At 44.0% G+C, this 20,636-nt stretch overlaps 2 protein-coding genes across 3 annotated transcripts; both read right to left on the bottom strand.

Annotated features, from left to right (window-relative positions):
* Positions 1-7,760: 7,760 nt before the first annotated feature.
* LOC123447798 (transcription factor RSL3-like) lies at positions 7,761-15,372 on the bottom strand. 2 transcript variants are annotated; one of them, XM_045124474.1, is made up of 7 exons: positions 13,690-15,372; positions 9,861-11,278; positions 9,178-9,729; positions 8,863-9,087; positions 8,702-8,767; positions 8,537-8,602; positions 7,761-8,442 (listed from the first exon to the last, which is right to left on the bottom strand). In XM_045124474.1, the coding sequence occupies exons 3-7, from the start codon at positions 9,670-9,672 to the stop codon at positions 8,353-8,355; spliced, it is 942 nt and encodes a 313-aa protein (XP_044980409.1). In that variant the 5' UTR covers positions 9,673-9,729; positions 9,861-11,278; positions 13,690-15,372; the 3' UTR covers positions 7,761-8,352. The 2 variants fall into 2 exon arrangements, with proteins under 2 accessions (XP_044980409.1, XP_044980408.1); XM_045124473.1 differs by having other exon boundaries at positions 9,178-11,278.
* Positions 15,373-15,476: 104 nt separating this feature from the next.
* Positions 15,477-19,478, bottom strand: LOC123447797 (probable N-acetyl-gamma-glutamyl-phosphate reductase, chloroplastic). Its single transcript, XM_045124472.1, has 15 exons — positions 19,375-19,478; positions 19,192-19,292; positions 18,676-18,738; positions 18,448-18,588; positions 18,109-18,216; positions 17,885-17,971; positions 17,683-17,733; positions 17,520-17,591; positions 17,131-17,250; positions 16,782-16,842; positions 16,610-16,690; positions 16,430-16,509; positions 16,221-16,310; positions 15,974-16,102; positions 15,477-15,873 (listed from the first exon to the last, which is right to left on the bottom strand). Exons 2-15 carry the CDS (start codon positions 19,246-19,248, stop codon positions 15,766-15,768), a joined length of 1,248 nt encoding a protein of 415 aa, XP_044980407.1. The 5' UTR covers positions 19,249-19,292; positions 19,375-19,478; the 3' UTR covers positions 15,477-15,765.
* Between the last annotated feature and the right edge of the window lie 1,158 nt (positions 19,479-20,636).

A 20,636-nucleotide genomic window follows, 5' to 3' on the forward strand; every position in this document is an offset into this window, starting at 1 on the left:
TTGCTATCACTTAGTTGTTTATCTTGCTTAGCATAAGTTGTTGGTGCACATAGGTGAGCCTAGTTGTTGTAGGTTTTGTGCTTGACAAATTAAACGTTAGTTTTATTCCACATTTGTTCAAGCCTAAACCGTAATTATTTTAAAGCGCCTATTCACCCCCCCCCCCTCTAGGCGACATCCACGTCCTTTCACATCGCTATGTACGACATAGGGAAACGAGATCATCCATGTGAGTACCATAGCACGGACTTGACAACCCAACCGTCATAGTCGCAGACTCCATCTGTGAGGACAGGTTGGTAAGCACGGTCTTTCCAAAGATTGATGCAATGGCTTTCAGCTGTTGTTCTTGCAGGGGGAGTCGAACATGGAACGTAGAAAACCAAGCGTGTCGTCTGAAACTTCCAACTCATCATAAGCAATCCCCAAAGTCCTCAGGAGCACCGTCTCGGCCACAGTCGCTTTGGTCTTCCTACCACCACCCAGCGAGCTCACAACATACCTCGTCGTGCGTCCACGCGTGAAAGGGTCCTGGCCAGGCCAGACACCATGGGCACCCTCAATCTCCTTGAGTAATGGGGGTGCCAACTTCTTGAGAAGACCGGCGCAGAACGATTTGATATTACCAAGTGCCACCATTTCCTTCGCCATAACAATCGCGTGCTTCTCTTCCGACAGCACGGGCCGGGCCACCACAATAGCCTGATGCACACTGGTGCATGCCTCACCCTTGTACGTAGTCATGTCCGTGGATGGGCTCTCCTGATCTCCCTGGGGAGCCATGTCCAATGGGACCAGGCCAATCGCACGGGCCCCACCCAGCTCTGGGATCGGAGCCCATCCATCCGTGCGGGGGGCAGCCGAGTCCCCCACTCCCGGGCCCAGTAGCGGTCGGATCTGTTGTGTCGGCTGCTGTGTAGCACCACCATCTGAAACGTCAACTGTCACCAGCGGCAAAGCCGAGGAGGGGAGCAGAGGATCCCGGACACCCTCCAACTGACCCACCATGTGTCCCACCAATAGAACACCAGCATCCGAGGCCTCCAAGACCGTTGTAGGGCTGGCAGTCACTTGCGGTCCATCCTGGTCCACCTGATTCAGCTTGCCAGCATCGATTGCAGCGGGAACAGGATCAGCATTCGGACAAACCACGGGATCTGATGCCTCCGTCCTATTCGCAGACCCGACCTACCCCTCTCTACTTTTGTCGGTCTAGCCTTGTCTCTGTCATCCGATATGCCCATCTCGCAACTTTTGACCAGATCAAACTCACCAGCTGGTGTCCTCTCCTCAGCCTGCACCACCAGCTCAGTCGGCACCACCAACCTACTCTGCGAGTCGTTGGGGAACCGGCCCGGATCACTCACCACCACACGATTGGCCACCCGAAGCTGCGGGGCCACCGAAACCTGCGACGTCATAGGAGGCAGTCTCCAATCAGACGGGCCCACACGCCCCTCGAGCACCTGCCTGTACGAACGGCCATCCCCGTCCGCCGTCGTTCCAACGCCGCTCCGGCGAGAACCGCGGCTGTCACGAACACCTCTCGTCCATGGCTACACCGTCCAATCACCTCCCGAGAACGAACCATGCGAGCTATCGGGAAAGCCACTCTGATCACTATCACTGACCGCGTTCAAGATCCGCCGCTAGAGGTCCGACGTCGAGAAATCTCTCATCCTCCCGATGTGGATCAACGTGGGATACTCCAACAGCTGCCGGAAGGAAGGACGCCACTCCACTGGATCCGCCGCCTCTGGCTCTGCTTCTGGCACCCAAAACAGGCGGCTGACTGTCACCTCATCCGAATCAACACACTAGACCCTCAGCTTGATAAGGGAGAGATCCTCGTGATTCTCCGTCTCCGACGCAAGGCTGTCAATCAGGCAGGAGCTGTCGAGCAGCTTCGCTGCCGTGTCCTTGGTCCAAGCATGGGAAGGCACACCCTCAATCAAAATATCAGCTTGAACATGCATGGACCTCGCCGTCGCCTGAGCTTGACGCGGCCATGGCTTGATGTGGAGCTGAATCCCCTGATGCACAACCACCTGTCTCGTCGGCGCTCTGTTCCTAGACTCATGTGAAGCAAAAACGACCAGAAAGTCCTCCGGGAAATACTTCTGAACCGAGAATCGATACCGAGGGATGTCCAGCTGAGCTGCCAGCATCACTGTTGCATCCTCGCACGATACCGGTGGCCTGGTACCACCCACATATGCGACCACCGCGAGCTAGAGACGACGCTCCAAATCATCCAAACTTGCCGACCTCTGAATTATGCACACCTCCGACGGGGTCGTCACCTCCGGGAGATAGGACGGCACGGGAGGGGGGCTGGGCGCAATCGACGTGAGCAGCGCACATGGCGCACTCTGCCTGGGCTCCAATAGCTTCCGTTCCTTGTCGCAGCTGAGGCGTCGGCCTAGCCCTGGAGGCCTTGGCGATGACCGCCTTGCGTAGCTCCTCCGTCGAGATCGGGATGTGCAACCTCTTGCACTGTGAGGAGACATGCCCCGAGAGCCTGCAGAGAGGATCAATTGTGCAGTCCTAGCGGTGATGACCTTCCTCGAAACAACACAAACAGAGCCCATGCAGGTCCGGCGGGATCTGACGCCACTTAGAGGAGGAAGACGATGTTGGACGGCCAACCTCCTGTTGGTGGCGCAGCGCCTTGCGGCGGCGCCACATAGCTTTGCGGGACGGGCCCTTCCTCCTCTAGGGGCCCTCTGTCGCCGGCAACTCCAGCTCCTGCGTATCACCAGCGGCCGACGAGACACGACCGACCGCTCACCCTGGAATGGAGCTGAGACGGACGGCGGGCTCCGCGAGCCAGACGCCATGGGGTGGACACCGCGTTTAGGCGGAGCGCGGCGGAGATGGTGGACGCCGGTCCGGAGTGACCGCCGGCGGGGAGCAGCGGAGAGCTCGCGGGAGCGGGAGCGGGAAGACCTCTCTTACTGATGTCGTTCTCCTCAACCTCAAGTACGTTGGTCAGCAATGGCCTCTAGAGGCAGCGAGGGGAGAGGAAGTGGCTGGGTGGCTCCCGACTGTTGGATCTGGAGCTCCACGTGGCTCGTTGGACCCACACGGGAGCAGAGCGTGTTTCAAAAACACGGGAGAGGTGAACCCCGGAATCGACATCCAAAACATCTTACAATAATGAACTAAGGAATTATTAATATCATGCATGGATTCTCGCCGTTCATCAAAAGAATGGGTTTCAAAGATTTCTAAGAAAAATAGTCGACAATACAATGGAACATGTGAGCAATTCAAACGGATGTAAACGTGAAGTTCAAACAGTTAAAAACCAAGTATGCAATGGACTAGGTATGTTAATTATCATATTTTCTGGCAGAGATCAAACTGTCTTTTGGGGGTTTATTGCCTTGTGCCATGTTCTTAGAGCATCTCGAGCCGTTAGGCGCCCCTACGGGCCGAAATAGCGTCGTCTCGGGGCCAATCGGTGAAAAAATGGCATGGGGGGCTCGGGTTCCCAGTCGCGCCCCCATCCCTAGTCGGACAATGAGGAGAGAGATAGAGAGAGAGGAAAGATTCTTTTTTGCATGCACGTAGTGGTCCTAGCAGAAATAGGGAGGAGAGAGAGAGGAGAGAGGCTGGTTGGCGGGGTTTATGCATGCAAAAAATAGCGTTGGACGCCCCCAAGTGCCCCTCGGGTGGGCTAGGTTTGTCCTGGGGTTGCCGGGGCTAGCTTTGGCCAAATCCAGCGCAAAACGACGTCATGGGGGCACAACTGGGTGATTTTTTTTAGCGCCGGCGGTTAAAAAAGCGCTTGGGAGGGCGTTCTGGGAACGCGGCTGGAGATGATCTTATGCTCGGAGCTACGACACAAACCCTCCCCGGATCGCACACCTCTGCTTCTTTATAACACCACTAGCTGAAGCACCCAGAAGAACATTGCAAAACCAAGGAGGGAAACTTTTGGAACCTAGGTGTATATACATCCTATATGCAAAAGAAATTTAGCAATTCAACAAAAAGTCTAAATATTTTACAAAAAAATGAAATAAACTTGACCTTTCTTTATACTTGTAAAAAAAATTCCACAAAAAGAAAATTGCACTTTGACTTCTTTTCAAAAAGACAAAGTTTTGGTCGAAATAGTATGAATAGTGACTTATAATATCAAATAAATTTGGTCTTCTTTGTCGAGAAATCAATGTTGGCATTTTTTCTTGAAAATTTATATATTAGTGCAAAAGAAAGTCGAGTTTAATCTAAAAATACTTCAAAACTATTTTGACTTTTTAATTGTTACAAAAAATTTATATATAGTGCATATACAATCAACAACCAAAGTGTATTTCACGATAAACCTATTTATAGTTTACTACAAGCTCTCTAAGGTAGCCTCACCTCTTGTGCCGGCCCATTACTGTAGTATATTTTTTCTCTGTTTTCACTGTTTTGCATCGTTTCTTGTGGTTCTTTTTTTTTCTCTTCTTTGTTTTCCTTAACTTTTTCTCATTGACCATTTTACAACTATTACTTTTAATACATATTATGCATTTTTCTTATACATGCATTACATTTTTTTATACACTTGGTTTTTCTCAAATACATATTCTGAACATTTTTTAATCATGTAAACTTTTTTCAAACACACATTAACATGACATGAAACATTTTTATATTGTATACATATTTTAAAAAATGTTGTTTTTTAAATGTCACGGTACATTTGTGTGAATGGTACAAAATATTTTTCCTGAGTAAAGCAAAAATTGCATTGTATAATTCTTAAAAAATATCACAAACAATGTTTTGAAACATGTGATATTTCGTCCATTTTTTGAATGCGATAAATATTTTTCTTACATTGTATTGATATTTTTTTAATGCCATATATTTTTTTCAAAATGCTTGGATATTTCTAGATATCATGAATATTGTTTGAATGCTATGAACATTTCTTAAAAGTGCACGAACATTTTTGCAACATTGCATAAACATTTATTGAATGTGAGATGAAATTTTTAAAATTTTAATTAAAGTAATTTTCTATTTTGAGGTGAAGGTGTGAAGGGCTCTGAGCGAAAGCCTTGATTCTGATGCGGATCAGTTAGGGTGGCTTTGGTCTGGCCAGACCCTTTCACAGGTCTCGATGCAGGGTTGCGGGCAGTTTTTAGGCAAAGGCTTTATTGATCGACATGGGTCAATGTTGGCGACAACGGCACAATGTTTCCTCTTTGAAGGTGTCTTCAAAGAGGTCACCCACTCATCTCTGGGATATGGTCATGTTGCATGTGTAGTCGGGTCGGCCGATGGCAGCACATTTGCCGATTTTTATACGATTGCCCCTTCATTATTTATGCGGTGTGCCATTTTCGATCTAGTTAATTCCAAGTCTCCCCGCCCTTTAACGAGGTTTCATCATAAAAAAGAACTGTGATGCTAGTGGTTGCTTCCCATTTCGAGATGGCAGCCTTGCGATATGCAGAATATGTGAGATTAGGAGGTGGAACAGTTTTTACTAGGCCAAAGGTTGTGTTAGTTAGCATGTGTAAGGTTTTGGAATTTCCCTACCAAGCAGACTCTAGTCCTCACCAATGCTATGGTCGGTTCGGTTGTATACCTTGGAGGTCGTTTCCATGGACTGTTTTGATTAGTCTTGTTCGCGCTGATTGGTTGCCGCAGGTTTCCTCATGCTTGATTGCTTGGGCATAGGATCAGGAAGAAATTTCAAATAAATATTTGACTATAAACTTAACTAATAAAATATTAGACCATTGAAAAGTTATTTCAATAAGAATCCAACAGTCTTTTATTTGTGTCAACATCCAACAGTCTTTTATCTGTGTCAACTAAATTTAAAAAGTTTCCACGTGATACATGTGGTAAGCAATCTAAATAATTAAAAAAACTAAATTTAAAAAATTAGTTAATTTTATAGTTAAAATTTGATCCAAAATATAAAAGGGAATAAAAAATATAAAAGTTTCCACGATGGTCGTACTATTCTAGTCTAGGTTTTTATCTATGTGTATTCGATGAAACCATCTTAGCAACAACTTAGTCTGTTTCGTGCCAAAAAAAATCCTTGAGCCTTTATAGACCGTCATATCAAGAGTTTCTTGCCGTGTGTGTCTATGCTCGTGTGAGATATACCAAATATGAACTTTTGCATGAACTGAGCGGACCCGGATGGTTAGGTTATTTATGATGGAATCAGCCCATCGGGATTCAAATCATAGACTTGGGACTTGTGCTCACATTTTTCGGATTTATTTCAGACTCTTTGGTTATGTTTGTTCAGTGGAAGGATACGGTTCCATCAACTATGAGGCGTCAGCGGTGACTTCATCAATTTCAAGATGTTGTGTCGACTCAGTATGTCAGAGGTGTTCATAGAGATAGGATGTGTGTTCGTAAGGTGAGTGTATGTGCATGTATATGAACGTCACGGGTAATACTATCCATTACTTTTCTAGGGAATAATATTTATTACTACCATGTTGATGAATTGAGTTGTACAAAAATGCTTATAGAACTCTGGCCCTAGCCCAAATTTCAGGAAAATCCAAATTTTAAGTTTCCAACTATTTTGAGGAAAATAAATCACACATATGCATTTGGATGTATACATTAATTTTGAAAAGTTTCATGAAGAAATATGTTTTGACGTGAGCTAAAAATCCAAAAATACGTTTTGTAAAGTTTCATGATGAAATACACATATACACAGGGATGTATGCTGCATTTATAGACATTAAGTGTACATCCTTATGTAAATGTGCATTTAGCATAGGGATGTACAAGTAATTCTTAAAATTAATAGGGCACATGCATGCAAGAAAACTACTTTGCAAGTCAACTTTTCTTTTTGTTAATTGTGATCATTAATAGGGCACATGCATGCAAGAAAAGAGAGAAGAAAGTAGCTAATTGTCATTATGACTACATGCATGCATGCAAGTATTAAACAAGTTGTTAGTACGAAAAAACATCATTAATTTTTGCCTCAATTACTCTGTCTGGCTTTATATAGATGCAAAATATATTTTTCATAGTGGCCTTGTATAATACTCCCTCTGTCTCAAAATAAGTGTCTTAACTTTATACTAGCTCTAATATAAAATTATACTAAGCTTAAGACACTTATTTTGGGACGGAGGGAGTAAAATGGAGGGAGTACTCAATGTGTGATTTGCTCTCTCTTATTTGTTTTTTAATGTGTTTCATCCTACTATCTACTACTCTCTCCGTTTCTAAATATTTGTCCTTTAAAAGATTCAACTATGGACTACATACGAAGCAAAATGAGTGAATCTACACTCTAAATCATGTCTATACATCTATATGTTGTCCATACTGAAATCTTCAAAAAGACAAATATTTAGGAACGGAGGGAGTAGTACAAGTCTATAAGCTCATCCACAACTACTCCCTCACAAATGTAAGATGTTTTGGATATTTCAACGTGGATTGCATACAGACTAAAATAGATGAACAAACACACTAAACATGTATATATACATCTGATTCAGAAAAGAAGTTAAACCATTTTACATTCGTGAACGGAGGGAGTAGAAGACAAGCATCATGGACTGTAATGCCTATGAAAACAGGGTAAAAAAAGGGACCGGGAGATTTGATCGATTAAAGAAACGTTAACCAACAGGTGGACCAAATAATGCCGGACCAATGATTCGATGACACCAGCAATATAGCAATATACAAGTATTCCACTAACATCCAACGATGAAAATAGTATGAGGAAGGCATGCCACGCTTTGTCATGACAACAGCAAGAACTGAGGCTTCAACACAAAGTATATAGCAGAAAATGATGTGATCACAGCAACCATTACAAAGCATGTTATAGGACAACTGCCACAACATGCCACGATCTTGCATTATTTTCGCTATATATGACAACCGCCAAGCTCCAACTAACCACATTATATTGCGCTATAAACACTGTATTTCAGTGAAGACACAAATTTGCTACTAGAGCAAACCTGAAAAAAAAAGAAAAACGACACGGTCTTCTCATGTGAAGTCGCATCTGAAGTAAGAAGGAAACGAACAGATTGCCCTTCCTTGTCTTCACAAGTTGCAGAGCCTCTTCCAACATTCAGTATCTGTCTTTTTCGCGTATTTTTCGGGCCAAACAATGCCGCCCCTTTTAGTAACCGGAGTTACAAAAAAAGCTTCTGGAGAACATTGTATTCAGCCTCTATTTACGCCTGAGAGAGATACAGCTGCCCGGAATAGCTTATTGATCAGAAACCACTTGCGCGTTAGTAACGAACACTTTTGAGCCAATTAACCCAAATCACGTTTTTAAGTATATAACTGCTGTTTTTTTAGACTGTTAGAAGTGTATTATCAGTGCTGAGAGAGGTTCAAGTCAATTCCAATGTTCATCCCGTTGTATGCAATTGGCGCGTACATCCACATTTCGTCGGAGCTGAGGAGCTGCACATGGTAGTAAATAAAACCATTAAGCAACTTGTGACACGCGTATGTGAAATGGATGAAAGTTCTGAAATGAACTGTGGAAAATTCTCACCTTGATTTGAAGCTGCAAAAACTTCACATACTCCACTGCCTCTTCGAGCATAGTGCTGATATCTACCTGCAAGATAGCACAAGTGTTGATCTTTGAGTTGTTGCCCTTCATTTTACAGTAATTTTCCTCCGAAAGCTATGAAGGATATGTTGCTGAGATGCTTACTTTGGTTCCATTCGGAACAAGGTTCTGAAGTACCTTCAGCCTCTCATTGATCCTCTCTCTTCTTTTCTGTATCCAACCAACAAGACCATGAGTAACTGTTAATTTTAATAAACAATAAAACATCGCTCAGCAACAAACTGAGAGGATGATGTGTAGCATACCCTTGCATAGAGGCTCTGGGGATCGGTTGTCTGGCGGCCAGCCTGAGCCTTGCCCTTCGGCTTAGAGGCAACAGGAGGCTCTTGAGAAGCATTTGAGTCAAGTTCAGACGTGCAGCAGCTCAAGCTTTGCTTGTTTGTGTCATCAGCAGTGGTGCCATCATCGCCTTCACATTGCATGACCTTCTTTGCCCGCTTCGAGTCAACCTTCCTTGAGCATTTCCGACCCTGCATTTCAAAAAAATTCAAGCAGTCAGCATTCGCACCGGGCACTAAAACAACCCGTGTATGAAAGAGAGCAAATCACTGAGCACTCACACTTGTTTGGTCAGCTATTTTCCCTTGATCCTGGCGCTTTCTCTTGTTGGACGTGTCGATGGAGTCGAGCAGGTTCATGCTCGAGTCTTCAAGATCATCGCAGCTTGAATCGCCATTCCCATATGAAGGGTTGAAGATGGCATCCATAAACTGAGCTGCACCTTGCTCCTGGACCATGTTCAGGTCAAGTGCTGCGGTGCAGGAGCCAATCCCATTTGAGTCGCCCAAATAGAAGCCTCCATAATCCGACGGCACATCCAGGATGAGACTACCAACGCTGTTGCTACTAGCGGAACTGTATGCATTAGAGCTACCGTTACAGTGGCCATAGTATGCATGTGTGGCCTGAACAGACCAAGGTAGCTCCTGGTGCTCTTCCTCGCCGTTGGAGGGGAAGGTGCCAAGCAGCTGCTCCATCATCTCCGACTCCTCCGCCTGCGACGACAGGCCAAGCGAGTCCCAGCCCGCTTCGGCAATCACTCCTCCAGACTCCATCCTGATATAACTGTAGGGTGCGAGAGAGGACTTGGCTGAATGACACACTTGTGCTTCCTGGAGCAAAAATGCAGGTTAGGACAGGTGCATTTATACTGATGAGAATGCTGAAGGAATACAGAGCAGCTGCAGGATTATGAAATGCAGGATCATGCTTAGAGAAATGGACACCCACGGCTGGGTATGACCTGTGCTGACAACGACCCTTCCAAGTATGGCCTGGGGATGGACAAATAATGAGTTTAGAAAACTTCAACTGCTAGTTGGTAGCCAACAAGATGGTGAATTATCCAAGATCACACATCTTCAGAAGTCAAGCCAATCAGAGCTCCAGTGGCAAGTGTCCCAAGGCCGGTTACAATGATTGCACATAATTCTCCCTCAGCGCTGATGCACCAATAGGACAAGGAAAAAAGCATGCCTCTGAGGTTCAAATCAAAGCCAGGACAAACATGGGCTTATCTTAGCAATTAATACAGGATCAGGCATTATGAATTATGGAGAATGTTGGAATAATCTACTCCCAATAAACTAGAGAGGCTGCACATAGAGGCTTGCACGACCAAGATGGAGGAATCTGGACATTCTAAAATACTTAGAAGGGATTGGACAATGCCTCCGGTCCTCCGCGTATCCCGATTGCTTGCCATCTTATACTCAAAATGTACAGCTTTCCATCACCCCTATTTCAACAGCATCTGCCTGCAGCCTTCATTTCTGTTTCACATTTATGATACTACATCATCAAATAAAAACATAGCAACTGATACACAATAATTGCATCAATCATTTACCTTTCGCCAACGAGTGTATAGAGGAAAGAAGCTCTGAGTACCCAAACAGTGCAATATAGATCTAAACAAACTGAAAAGTGAGAAAAACTGTACACAGTTGTTACTATCATCAGTATAATATGACATCTATCCGGTGGTCAACCAGGTAACAGTTCTAGCCAAGATTACTGGAGACATCACAGATTCACAGGTGGGCACTTCCAATCTTCTTTTCAGATTATGGCATATCTTCAAAATCAAAGAGCATGTGAATCCAAATGACTGCACAACATCGGTCTTGCAATGACCCGACAAATCTGAGTCATTGGATGATCTGATGCTGATATCCCCATCAGCTGGAACTGATTTTCGTATATTCAGGGGATTAGGAGCTGCACATGACTCGAATCTACCGGTCGTGCAAGGAATGAGCTGTACCTGTGCACTGCCCCTTCGCCACCAAAACAGGACTTATTCTTCTTGCCTCTTTGTTCCACACAGAGGATCAAGGAGGGAATAAACAATGATAGCTAAGATGCTGGCAAAAGGAAATGAATTGAAGGAAGCAAGATAATGTGTTTTGCTTGTAGACCAGTTTGTTGTTGCCCTTTTAGCTGCATGAAAGAATCAGGAACTTCCAAACATTATGCAGCCAAATTGCAAAATGATTTGTGAAATACATACATAGAAATCTTGTGTCTCTGATAGACATAGAAATGAAGAATATGGAATCTTAGAACATACCAAAAATACAAAAGAACTTTCCGACTTCTAGAAGGTCCAACTGCACCATGACGAAATTACAAAATTGATTCCTTTGAACCCGCTCAAATCTGAAGGGACAAACATGAAATTCTCCTTAGCCCACAGATCAAACAAAGGACTACCACTAATAAAATTAAATAACACAAACAAAACTGTTAAGCTTCATGCACTAGCCACCGCAACCAAAATTCCAAACTGATGGAAAGGGTTAGGCAATCCACATATACACTTCAACACCCCCTCTCACGTGTGATACGGAAAGTCAACACGTGGATAGGCTCAGAGGTATGGCTCAAAAGGCCTATACGTGGACACAAAGGGGGGACAATAATTTTTGAATAAATTGCAAAAGCTAGGACTTCAACTCAAGACCTTGGGCTCTCATACCATGAGAAGCTTCATGCACTAGCCAACGCAACCAAAAGTCCAAACTTAGGCCAACTCCAGCGCACGACCCCATCCTGTCCGGGTGCGTCCGTTTGGGGTAAAACGGACATACCAGACGGCCCAACGCGCGGGCGCAAACGGACTGTTGTCCGTTTTCTGCCCGCTTTTGACCCATCCCCGGCCCAAGTTTGGGTCGCCTTTGCGGTGAAACGGACAGCGCGCGGACAAACCGGACGCGCGTGCTTGTCCTCCCCTAGCCCGCCCGTCGGTGGCACAGGCCTCCCTTTTTCTATCCCTCACCCCCCCCCCCCCCCCCAACCAACCGAACCCTCCAGCCGGCACCCCCCGCCACTCTTGTCCCTCACCGCCGCCGCCGCTACCATTTGCCGTTGTGCAGCTCGGACGCGCGCTCGCCCCAAACCTTCGCAGGCCCCGCTCCCTCGACGCCCCCGAGCTACCCAACCACGGCCGCCTGATTTGCGCTACCGGCGGTCGGATTTGGAGCAGATCCGGCCGGACTTGGGGCTCACCCGGCTGCGGGGAGGCCTCGCCGTGCCATGGACTGGCCGGACACCGGGCCAAGACCTCCTGGCAAGGCCGCAATGCCGCATGCAGGTACTGACTCCTCCTCTAGCCGTTCGGATCTACGCCGTCGGCGGTTCGCATGTAGATACAAGAACGGCGGGAGGCCGGGGTCGGTGCTGTCCCAAAGGGTCGTCGGCACACCGTTGCCACTTATTAAGTGCGACGACTGCCCAAGGAAGGTCCAACGTCGCATGTCTACAACGCCGGAAAATCCCGGATGGGTGTTCATCAAGTGCCCAAATGATGGGGAGGTATGTGCTACTTTAGCATCATTTGTGCTCTCGGATTTGACTACTTGTGCTAACTTAATTTTGTTGTTGTGTAGAATGGATGCGACTTTTGGTATTGGGAAGAAGAATACATTGATATTTTGATAGAATGTAAATTACTAGATGTTTGTGCACTTTTAGAGGCTAGAAATAAGAATAGTGCACTTGTTGCTACAATAGATGTTAGAGATGAAAGTAGATGCGAGGAAGCAACATCAACTTCTTTAGACACGAAGAAGATAGAAGCACGCAAGATCGAGCCTCCATAGATCAACAACGAATGCATCGAGAAGGCACTAATCCAACTTACGGGAGCAGTTATGGAAGTTGGATTTATTTTAAAATGTCTTCTTGTGGTTCTTGTTTTCTTTGGTCTTGCTATTGTAGTCAAAATTTGATGATGTACTACCATGTATCAAAAATCAATGATAAAAATAAAAAGATATGTGCTTGGAAAAAAATGTATGCGGACGGGATGCGGTCGAAATGCGGCCGCGCGTTGGGTGCACGACCGACGCATCCCGGAAAAGCCCCGAACACGACCCCATTGCCCGCCCCAAACGGACAGAAACCGGACCAAACGGACGTCCGGATGGGCCTTATGGAAAGGGCTAGTCAATCCACACTTCAACAGAAACTACTGGCGTATGGAGCTTGAGTACAAATACTGCTCATGCACACAAGCATACTATCAACTTTTTGGTTCTACATATCAAGGATGAATCTCTTCTCCTTTTTGCATGTTAACTTGGGTAACTTTATTTGTACTTAATAGTGGAATTTTTTTGGAACACTGTATCATGGAAATTTAGCCAATGGGGATGGCAGGTTCACTTGGTACCCAACCCTGATTCTTTGCTCAAATGTTTACACAACATATTCTTCATTGTCACTTTCAATTTATAAAATGGTGTGTCACTTTCAATTGAGAAAAAGGATAATGGCAAGTCGATCCAAATAATGGAATATTACGGATTGACTTGCATACAAATGTCAATATGATGAATACCCAGGAACACAAATCTTCGATACAATATATTTCGGAAATATTCTATCAATAGTTTTCATTGTGAACAACCTGCTAATTAACTAGTCTGACAATAACATGTAAGACTTTTCATACATTGAAAGCTTTTACTTATAAATACTAATTTACTGAACTACATACATTTACGTAACAAGCAATGGTGAAGAAAGGTATCGAACATGTGAAATAGCAACCAAAACAAAGACCTTACCTGCAGAGTCGCTGCTACAGAAAAAGTTTGCTGCAGCCATGCTACAGGAAAGTTAACTAGTACAGTAAGATACTTCAAATGAAACTGAGGTCAAAGGAAAAGGTAAGAGGAACATGCATACTACCATGAGTCATAAAAGTTCCAGTAGGTTCCGCTGCAGGTTCTCGTGCTGCAGCAAGCATTTGAAACCTATCTACCTCCCTTAGATAATATGAATATTCTCCTATTTAAGCTCAAGTGAGGAAAATACATTTTGATATTTCCACAGCTATGATATTATCATGAAAATAAAGCAACAGAAAAGCATGAAGGCCGGTTTCATTTTATCTTGTAGGTAGATCAAATAAGTGTGAAATACAGACTATTAAGACTAACAATGATCTTGGCTAACCCAAAGCCCATCTGCATTTTACCATTGCCTAAAATACCCCCAAACAAGTTGATTAAAAACAGAAGAAACATGTATCATACTTTCATATTTCATATGCATTGTGAATGCAAAAACTGAGAAGTCAAACTAAACAAAAATACATGAAGAAACCAGAGAATGAACCAGAAGTCAGAGAATATGCATAAAGACCTGAAGCCTGAAGGTCAAAGGCTAATAAAGTAATGCAAAAGTGTTTCCAGGCCTACAACCATTTCAAGTCAAACAGAACATAGCATCTTTGATTAGCACAACAAAAAAAGAAAGCATCAACAGTTGATTTTTAACTCAAAATTTTGCTAGGAGGGCCTAGATACATCTCCTAACAAGACCCAGTAGCAAAAAATTAAGAATAAGTGGTACTGAAGAGATGAAGAGTTAAGAACCCTTGAAGAACAATACCCAAGGACCACAGCATATTCCTATTTCATCATTAGGCTTCAAATTTACTTACATGCAACATCAGTTTTCTTTGCATTGCCTCTTACATAGGGATGTAGGCTGACTGGCTAACACACCTAAATGCAATAAAAGTCCCTCATACTCATATATTTACCGATTGATATTTTGTAGAAGACCGATATATGTACATTTGCATCAAATTATTAAGTTTTTCTTAGATTTTGCTATATTAACATCAGATTGACCAGTAAAAAAATGACAAAATTATAGCATTTTGAGCTATAGTTTTTATCCAGAAAATGGAAGAAAGCAATTATAATTTATAACTTCTGGCTGAAGGACTACTGAAACCTGACCATACATTTCTAAAATCATCAATTTAGAATTTCAGAGTTCATGACAGATTTGCAGCCCTAACATATGTCACAATAGCAAAGATCTGTTATGTAGTATAGCACCCAACAACATAAGGAAAGAATCACCCAGACATAGAAGAACAACGGGAAATAAAAATAAAAATTCCTGGACTCCTCTTTCGATGCATCTACACACATTTATCATGCAAATATGAAATCAAATTAACACAAGCAATTCTCAAATAAAATGTCTGCTGCCAGGCTCCTCTGGAGTCACAACTGCATACGGGCCACAGAAAGTCAACCTTGTTGCTAGCCCCTTTACATTAACAGAACTAACTGCTGGAGCTTCACCATAGCATTCCAAAGAAGATACGGTAACTAATTAGATAGATTCAAAGTTGACTCAGAAATAAATCATGGTATTTTGATACGCTGGAAAGGACAGAAACACTATGACCAGTCAGTTGCGTTATTGTGGTAAAGTTTAGGATCTGGTCACGTCACACAAGATAAAATTTGACAAAGAACTTGAAAATTAATTAATCCTTTAATATAAAAAATAACACACTTCTAACTATATCCAATTCTGACAGCAATGGTTGATGTCTCTGAATCGGGTTTTACACTGCTTTATTGATCTCATGACAACAATGCAATGTAGAATGTAACAGCCTTCGGACTTTCATTACACCAAGCCGCTCAGTTCATACTCTTATTCAACTGCTAATTGCTGCTCAACTCTAAATACTACACCAGCATAAACCAAGTTTTGATTTTGAGAGAGTTTGGTTACATTCCAACATTCAGCTCTTTGCTTCTCAATGGAAAACAGAGATGGGTGCTTAACTCCAAAGCATCATCGAGACAGAACACAACAAAGGCACAATATCAAGGAAATAGGGGCTGATATTGCAGTCCCATGTTCTCAGGCAGTCCCATCATCAGATTGAGGTTCTGCACGGCCTGGCCAGATGCCCCCTTCACAAGATTGTCTATCTGCAGTGTTGAAGAACAAGAAAATTAAGGATTTTGCAGCTTTAAGCCTGCAACATTTATCGCTAAAGTTGAGCAACTTATAGATTGATGCAACACTTACGACAGAGATGATGATGGCCCTTCCGGGAATTCTGTCCTCGAAGACATTCATGAAGCAGTAATTCGATCCAACAACATGGCGTGTGTGAGGAACATTGCTGTCATTTAACAACTTCACAAATTCTTCACCCTGAAAAGATGCACACGCAAAATGATGCTAACAAAAGTAAGAGCATTTATCTGGTAAAAATGTAAATAGGGGCTCTCTGCAGATAGACAATTTAATCCACATGGTCAAACAAGCAAACCTCATAAGTAGACTTCAGATGCTGATACAAATCACTGACAGTCACTCCAGGTGCCATTTCAACAAACATAGTAGATTGCATGCCACGTTTCTGTTCAGCATATAGATAAATGAGTTGATTTAACAACTGAATTCCACACATTCCTGATGCCTTTAGTGCAGCACAGAACAAACTGCAGAACCCGGAGTTATCTTTGAGTATGTGCTTACCATGCAGATAAGATTTGGAGTGAAGCTGATAGTAACTTTGGACTGAGCAGCCTCTGACAATCCTTGTTCAACCTCGGGAACTGACATAGTTTTATCTCAGTGTCAGTAAGGCCATACTAAAGCCACTTTACCAAAGGGAGAACAAATGTCGACTTCAGATGTTTGGAAAAAAAGAATTACCATGCCGGTGGCCTTTTATTCCATAAGCATGAATGCCTTCAGCTATCTCGGTGTAAAGATTTGCTTCCTTAGCTCCACGTCCTAAATAAATACATGTGATGGGGAGCAGATTGGTTATTGATTCAGTCATTACAAGCTTATATTTTGAAGTCATCATATCTTCAAAAAATACCTGCTCCAGTTACCCCGGATTTTGCATCAATTATTATATTGCTCAGCTTGATCAGTTTTGCCTGCGAGGTAAAACAAAATACGTTAAGAACCTCTGATCCTGTTCTGGATCCCATGTGGAGACAAGGTATGTCTACTAAGAAGACTATTAAACTGATGACATATTTAAATTTACATAAAGGAACGTGACATAGAAGCAGAATATTTTGACAAATTTACCTCCTCTGCTACAGAAAATGGAGATTCTTTGTACAATTGTAAATGCATCAAACAAGTGAGGGCTACTGAGACTAAACTTTTGCTGCTTTGATCAAAGAATGGGAAGACTAAGAACTTATATTGATTCTAACCTTTATGAGAGGAACAAGAGGGAGCTGAATAGACGTGGGATAACATCCCGGGTTGGCAACAAGCCGTGCATTTCTTATTTCATCCCGAAGAACCTCCGTCAAACCATATACAGCCTCTTCCTGAATAAACAGATACACACACCACAAAGGAAATGAGTTCACAACAAACAAACATAATGACACGAGGAGTAAAAAAAAAAGCATAGGCTACAAAGGAATCTAATTCAAGCCCCAAATGTAATATGCAAAGAAATTGATGGAACATGTCAATAGGAATCCAAGTTGGTAATCAAATGTCGAAACTGGAACTTCAGAACTGAATAACTTCAAAATTTGTGACCAATGGCTGGTATATTAACAAATATGTAGGGTATAGTAGTCAAGAAAACCTGAAGTTCTGGTGCCCTATGAGCATGGCCATACCACTCAGCATACTCATTGATGTCACGCAATCGGAAATCCTGCAAGCATGGTAAGTCAGAATGATTGGCTGCTCAATAGCAACCAAGGTGATACCTACGTAGATAAAGCATGAGTTTGTGCAGAGCATACCGCAGAGAGATCAACAATCTTCAGTTGCTGGGGTAAGCCTTTAATAATTTCCTGATAAAAAACTTGCAGTCAGACATTGCTCTAAGTGTGTCCAGTACAAAATCTTATCTCCCAATTGACAGCGGAGCATATAACTGGATTCATTCATAAGTTCAGCAATTGATAGAAAATATCTCAGAAAAAGCATGATGAAGATACCAACCTGTGTTGTTCCGTGTGGCAAGCAACAAAAAACCGCATCAACATCTGAAAAATCTGCATCTTTAATTGCAACTAAATTTGGCAGGTCCTGCAATATTAAAAGAGGATCAACATATGCCAACACAAATTTATATACAGAAACGTGCTACTGTTGAAAGGTTCTGCTAATTACTGATGTACAAGAATGACACGCGAAATGTGGAGGAAATGAAGAGAAGTTCTTACTTGTGTTATCAAGTGAGGAAATACAGATCCAAACTGTTCACCAGCTTTTCTGTCTGCGGTCATCACTGTGATACGGAACTGAGGGTGGTTTGCTAGAAGCCGAACAATCTGTTGGCAAAAATTTACCGTACCACATTAGAAACTGAACCAAAAGAGGATCAAAATATCGGAATCCTAGCACTGGAATGTTGCATCGGAAAAGGAAAAATGGATAGGTGCATAGGAGTAAACAAAGATGGGTTGGCCAGGTTGGATTTGCGACAAAACTAACCCCACCCAGACAGACTTTTGGTGATAATGGCCAACACAAATGGAAAATGACAGGGAAAAAAGAACAACCTCGGCTCCAGTATAACCGCTGGCTCCTAGCACTGCAATGCGCACTTCCTCCCCTGATTTAACTGCTGGTGTCTTAGCAGAGTACTGTTTTTGTGGTGACGAAGCAATGGATGCCCTCACACAGACTGAAGAGCGTCCAACCTTCAATGCAGTCATTTTTATTAGTATGTGGAATACGACACTAAACACACAAACCTTTATAAGAAAATAAGAGGGCATAAAACTCACCTTAGGAGTTGTTTTGAGCATGAAACCACCGCATGGCTTGAAAGTAGATCCAAGGACTCCATTCTACACGTGAAATACAAAATCAGCTCATCGCTTAATAACAAGTTAAAAATAAACAATTTGATGACGAAACAGGACGCGGTTGCTGGAACGATGCCTCAGTTGGGTCAAAGGACCGCCCGTTATTATGACCAATACACTGACTCTAAGGTACTACAGTTCATGTTCCCATTTAAAAGATGCAATCATACCATCCTCAGACATTTCAGTTAGCAAATTCAAAATTGCTTATCACTACCGCCTACCGAAGCAATCATCTTCACTAAAACCTTAGTTCGATGCGATTCCCATGGAGTTCGGGCTGTGCTTATCACAGCTAATCGGGTTCAACTACAGGTGAAAAGCAGTACAGGGCCAGAGCTGGTCAACACGGTCCGAACCAACTCAAGCACGCCCCCGTTCAATTCCCCAAGCAATCAGAGCTTGCACAGGACAGAAAGGAACAAAGAGCGTCACCTTGGGGGCCAATCCGGCGCGCGCCGGAGCCGCACCACCGAGCGCCGCCGATCCCATGTCCGCTGCGGGGGGGCAAACGGGCTCGCCGGCGTCGCGGAGGGCTGGCGAATCGAGATTGATGGGAGTCAGCCGAGAGCGAGGGTCACAGGAAGTGTGAGGGAAGTTGGGAGCGTATAAATGCACCTCGTGGGGAAAGGGAAAGGAGGGAGGGGTCGCTGCGGATGCGCTGGCGACGGCGGCGGCGGCGGCTACGGGCTTGGGTTGGTGGTCGTGTGAGCTCTGACCGTCGTGGATTGGGTAGGTGGACGGGGACAGGGTGGGCAGCAGCAGGCTTGTGTAAAATACGAAGATAAATACACTCACGGTTACTGTACTTGCGATGAAAGCACGATAAACTTTAAAATACGTTTGTTACGGTCATTTAATACGATGGAACGTAAAAATACAGTCACTGTAGTGCGTATGCAATGCGTACAGGCCTAGTTGGTCGTAGTGCTCTTTCATTTGGCCAATGATGCATGGAGGTGTTTTTTGTAAAAGAACCAAATTTCCTAAGAAAAACGTTTCCCTTCGGCGCGCCGGCGGAACCGACGCGCCGGTCGCTCGCGTGGGCCATGCAACATTTTTCGCACGTACGCGCTTCATTGGTTAGTGGACGCAACTTTTATACCGTGTAAATTTGCTGCAACTACTGTTTAATTTTGCTACTAACGTTTTTTATTTGTTACATCTCTCCACTAAAAAAGTTGCATTCACGTTTGGTTGCAACTCGACTTCGCTGATTTTTTCGCTACAACCGGTGTTTTTTGACTCTTGCTACAACCGTGTTAATTTTTGCTACAATCCGTTTGTGTTGCAATCGTTCATTAAAAAAGTTGCATACACGTTCACGTATATTTTGCTACAACCGGCGTTTGATTTTTGCTACCACGCATCATCAGTTTCGTTTTTTGCTACGATCACGTAGATATTTTTTTTGCTATAATTATTTTTTTGTTGCAACCGTTGATGAAAATTGTTGCATCGCGCCGAAATTTGTTGCATCGAGGAAAAATTGTTGCATTGATAGATCTAACGGTGCGGACGCGTGGCGGTTGGCGGATCGTGCGGTCCGCGCGCGGCCGGCTGAAAGTTTCGGCCGGCGCCGGCGCAGAGCACTGGCCATTCCCGAGTCCCTTAAATCCCTAACCCGCGATGTCCCCCTCGCCCCCTTTGTCTCTATCGCTCTGCTCCATCACCACCGTCGCCGCTATCGAATCGGCCACTCGGGAGCTCGTTCTCCTCTGCCGGTGTCCCCCGCAAGCTCTCCGGGGGCTCATTCTCCTCTCTGATGTCCCCCGCAAGCTCCCGCGGTCATGTCTGCGGCAAGCTCGTCCTTCTCTGATGTGTGTCGCCGAGCGTTGGCGCTGTCGCTGATCTGCTGCTCAACCTGCAAGGAGAAGGTG

This window comes from Hordeum vulgare, chromosome 4H (genome assembly GCF_904849725.1).
Source record: "Hordeum vulgare subsp. vulgare chromosome 4H, MorexV3_pseudomolecules_assembly, whole genome shotgun sequence".
NCBI lineage: Eukaryota > Viridiplantae > Streptophyta > Magnoliopsida > Poales > Poaceae > Hordeum > Hordeum vulgare.

What these genes read in the sequence shown, in the direction of transcription:
- LOC123447798 (XM_045124474.1), bottom strand. Translation starts at nt 9,672, where the DNA reads ATGGAGTCTGGAGGAGTGATTGCCGAAGCGGGCTGGGACTCGCTTGGC. An exon ending in AAATAGCTGACCAAACAAGT is followed by an intron (nt 9,088 to 9,177) that starts GTGAGTGCTCAG and finishes TTTGAAATGCAG; the next exon opens with GGTCGGAAATGCTCAAGGAA. An exon ending in CCCAGAGCCTCTATGCAAGG is followed by an intron (nt 8,768 to 8,862) that starts GTATGCTACACA and finishes GGTTGGATACAG; the next exon opens with AAAAGAAGAGAGAGGATCAA.
- LOC123447797 (XM_045124472.1), bottom strand. Translation starts at nt 19,248, where the DNA reads ATGGGATCGGCGGCGCTCGGTGGTGCGGCTCCGGCGCGCGCCGGATTG. An exon ending in GCGGTTATACTGGAGCCGAG is followed by an intron (nt 18,217 to 18,447) that starts GTTGTTCTTTTT and finishes TTTTGCCAACAG; the next exon opens with ATTGTTCGGCTTCTAGCAAA. An exon ending in CTCTTGTTCCTCTCATAAAG is followed by an intron (nt 16,843 to 17,130) that starts GTTAGAATCAAT and finishes TTTACCTCGCAG; the next exon opens with GCAAAACTGATCAAGCTGAG.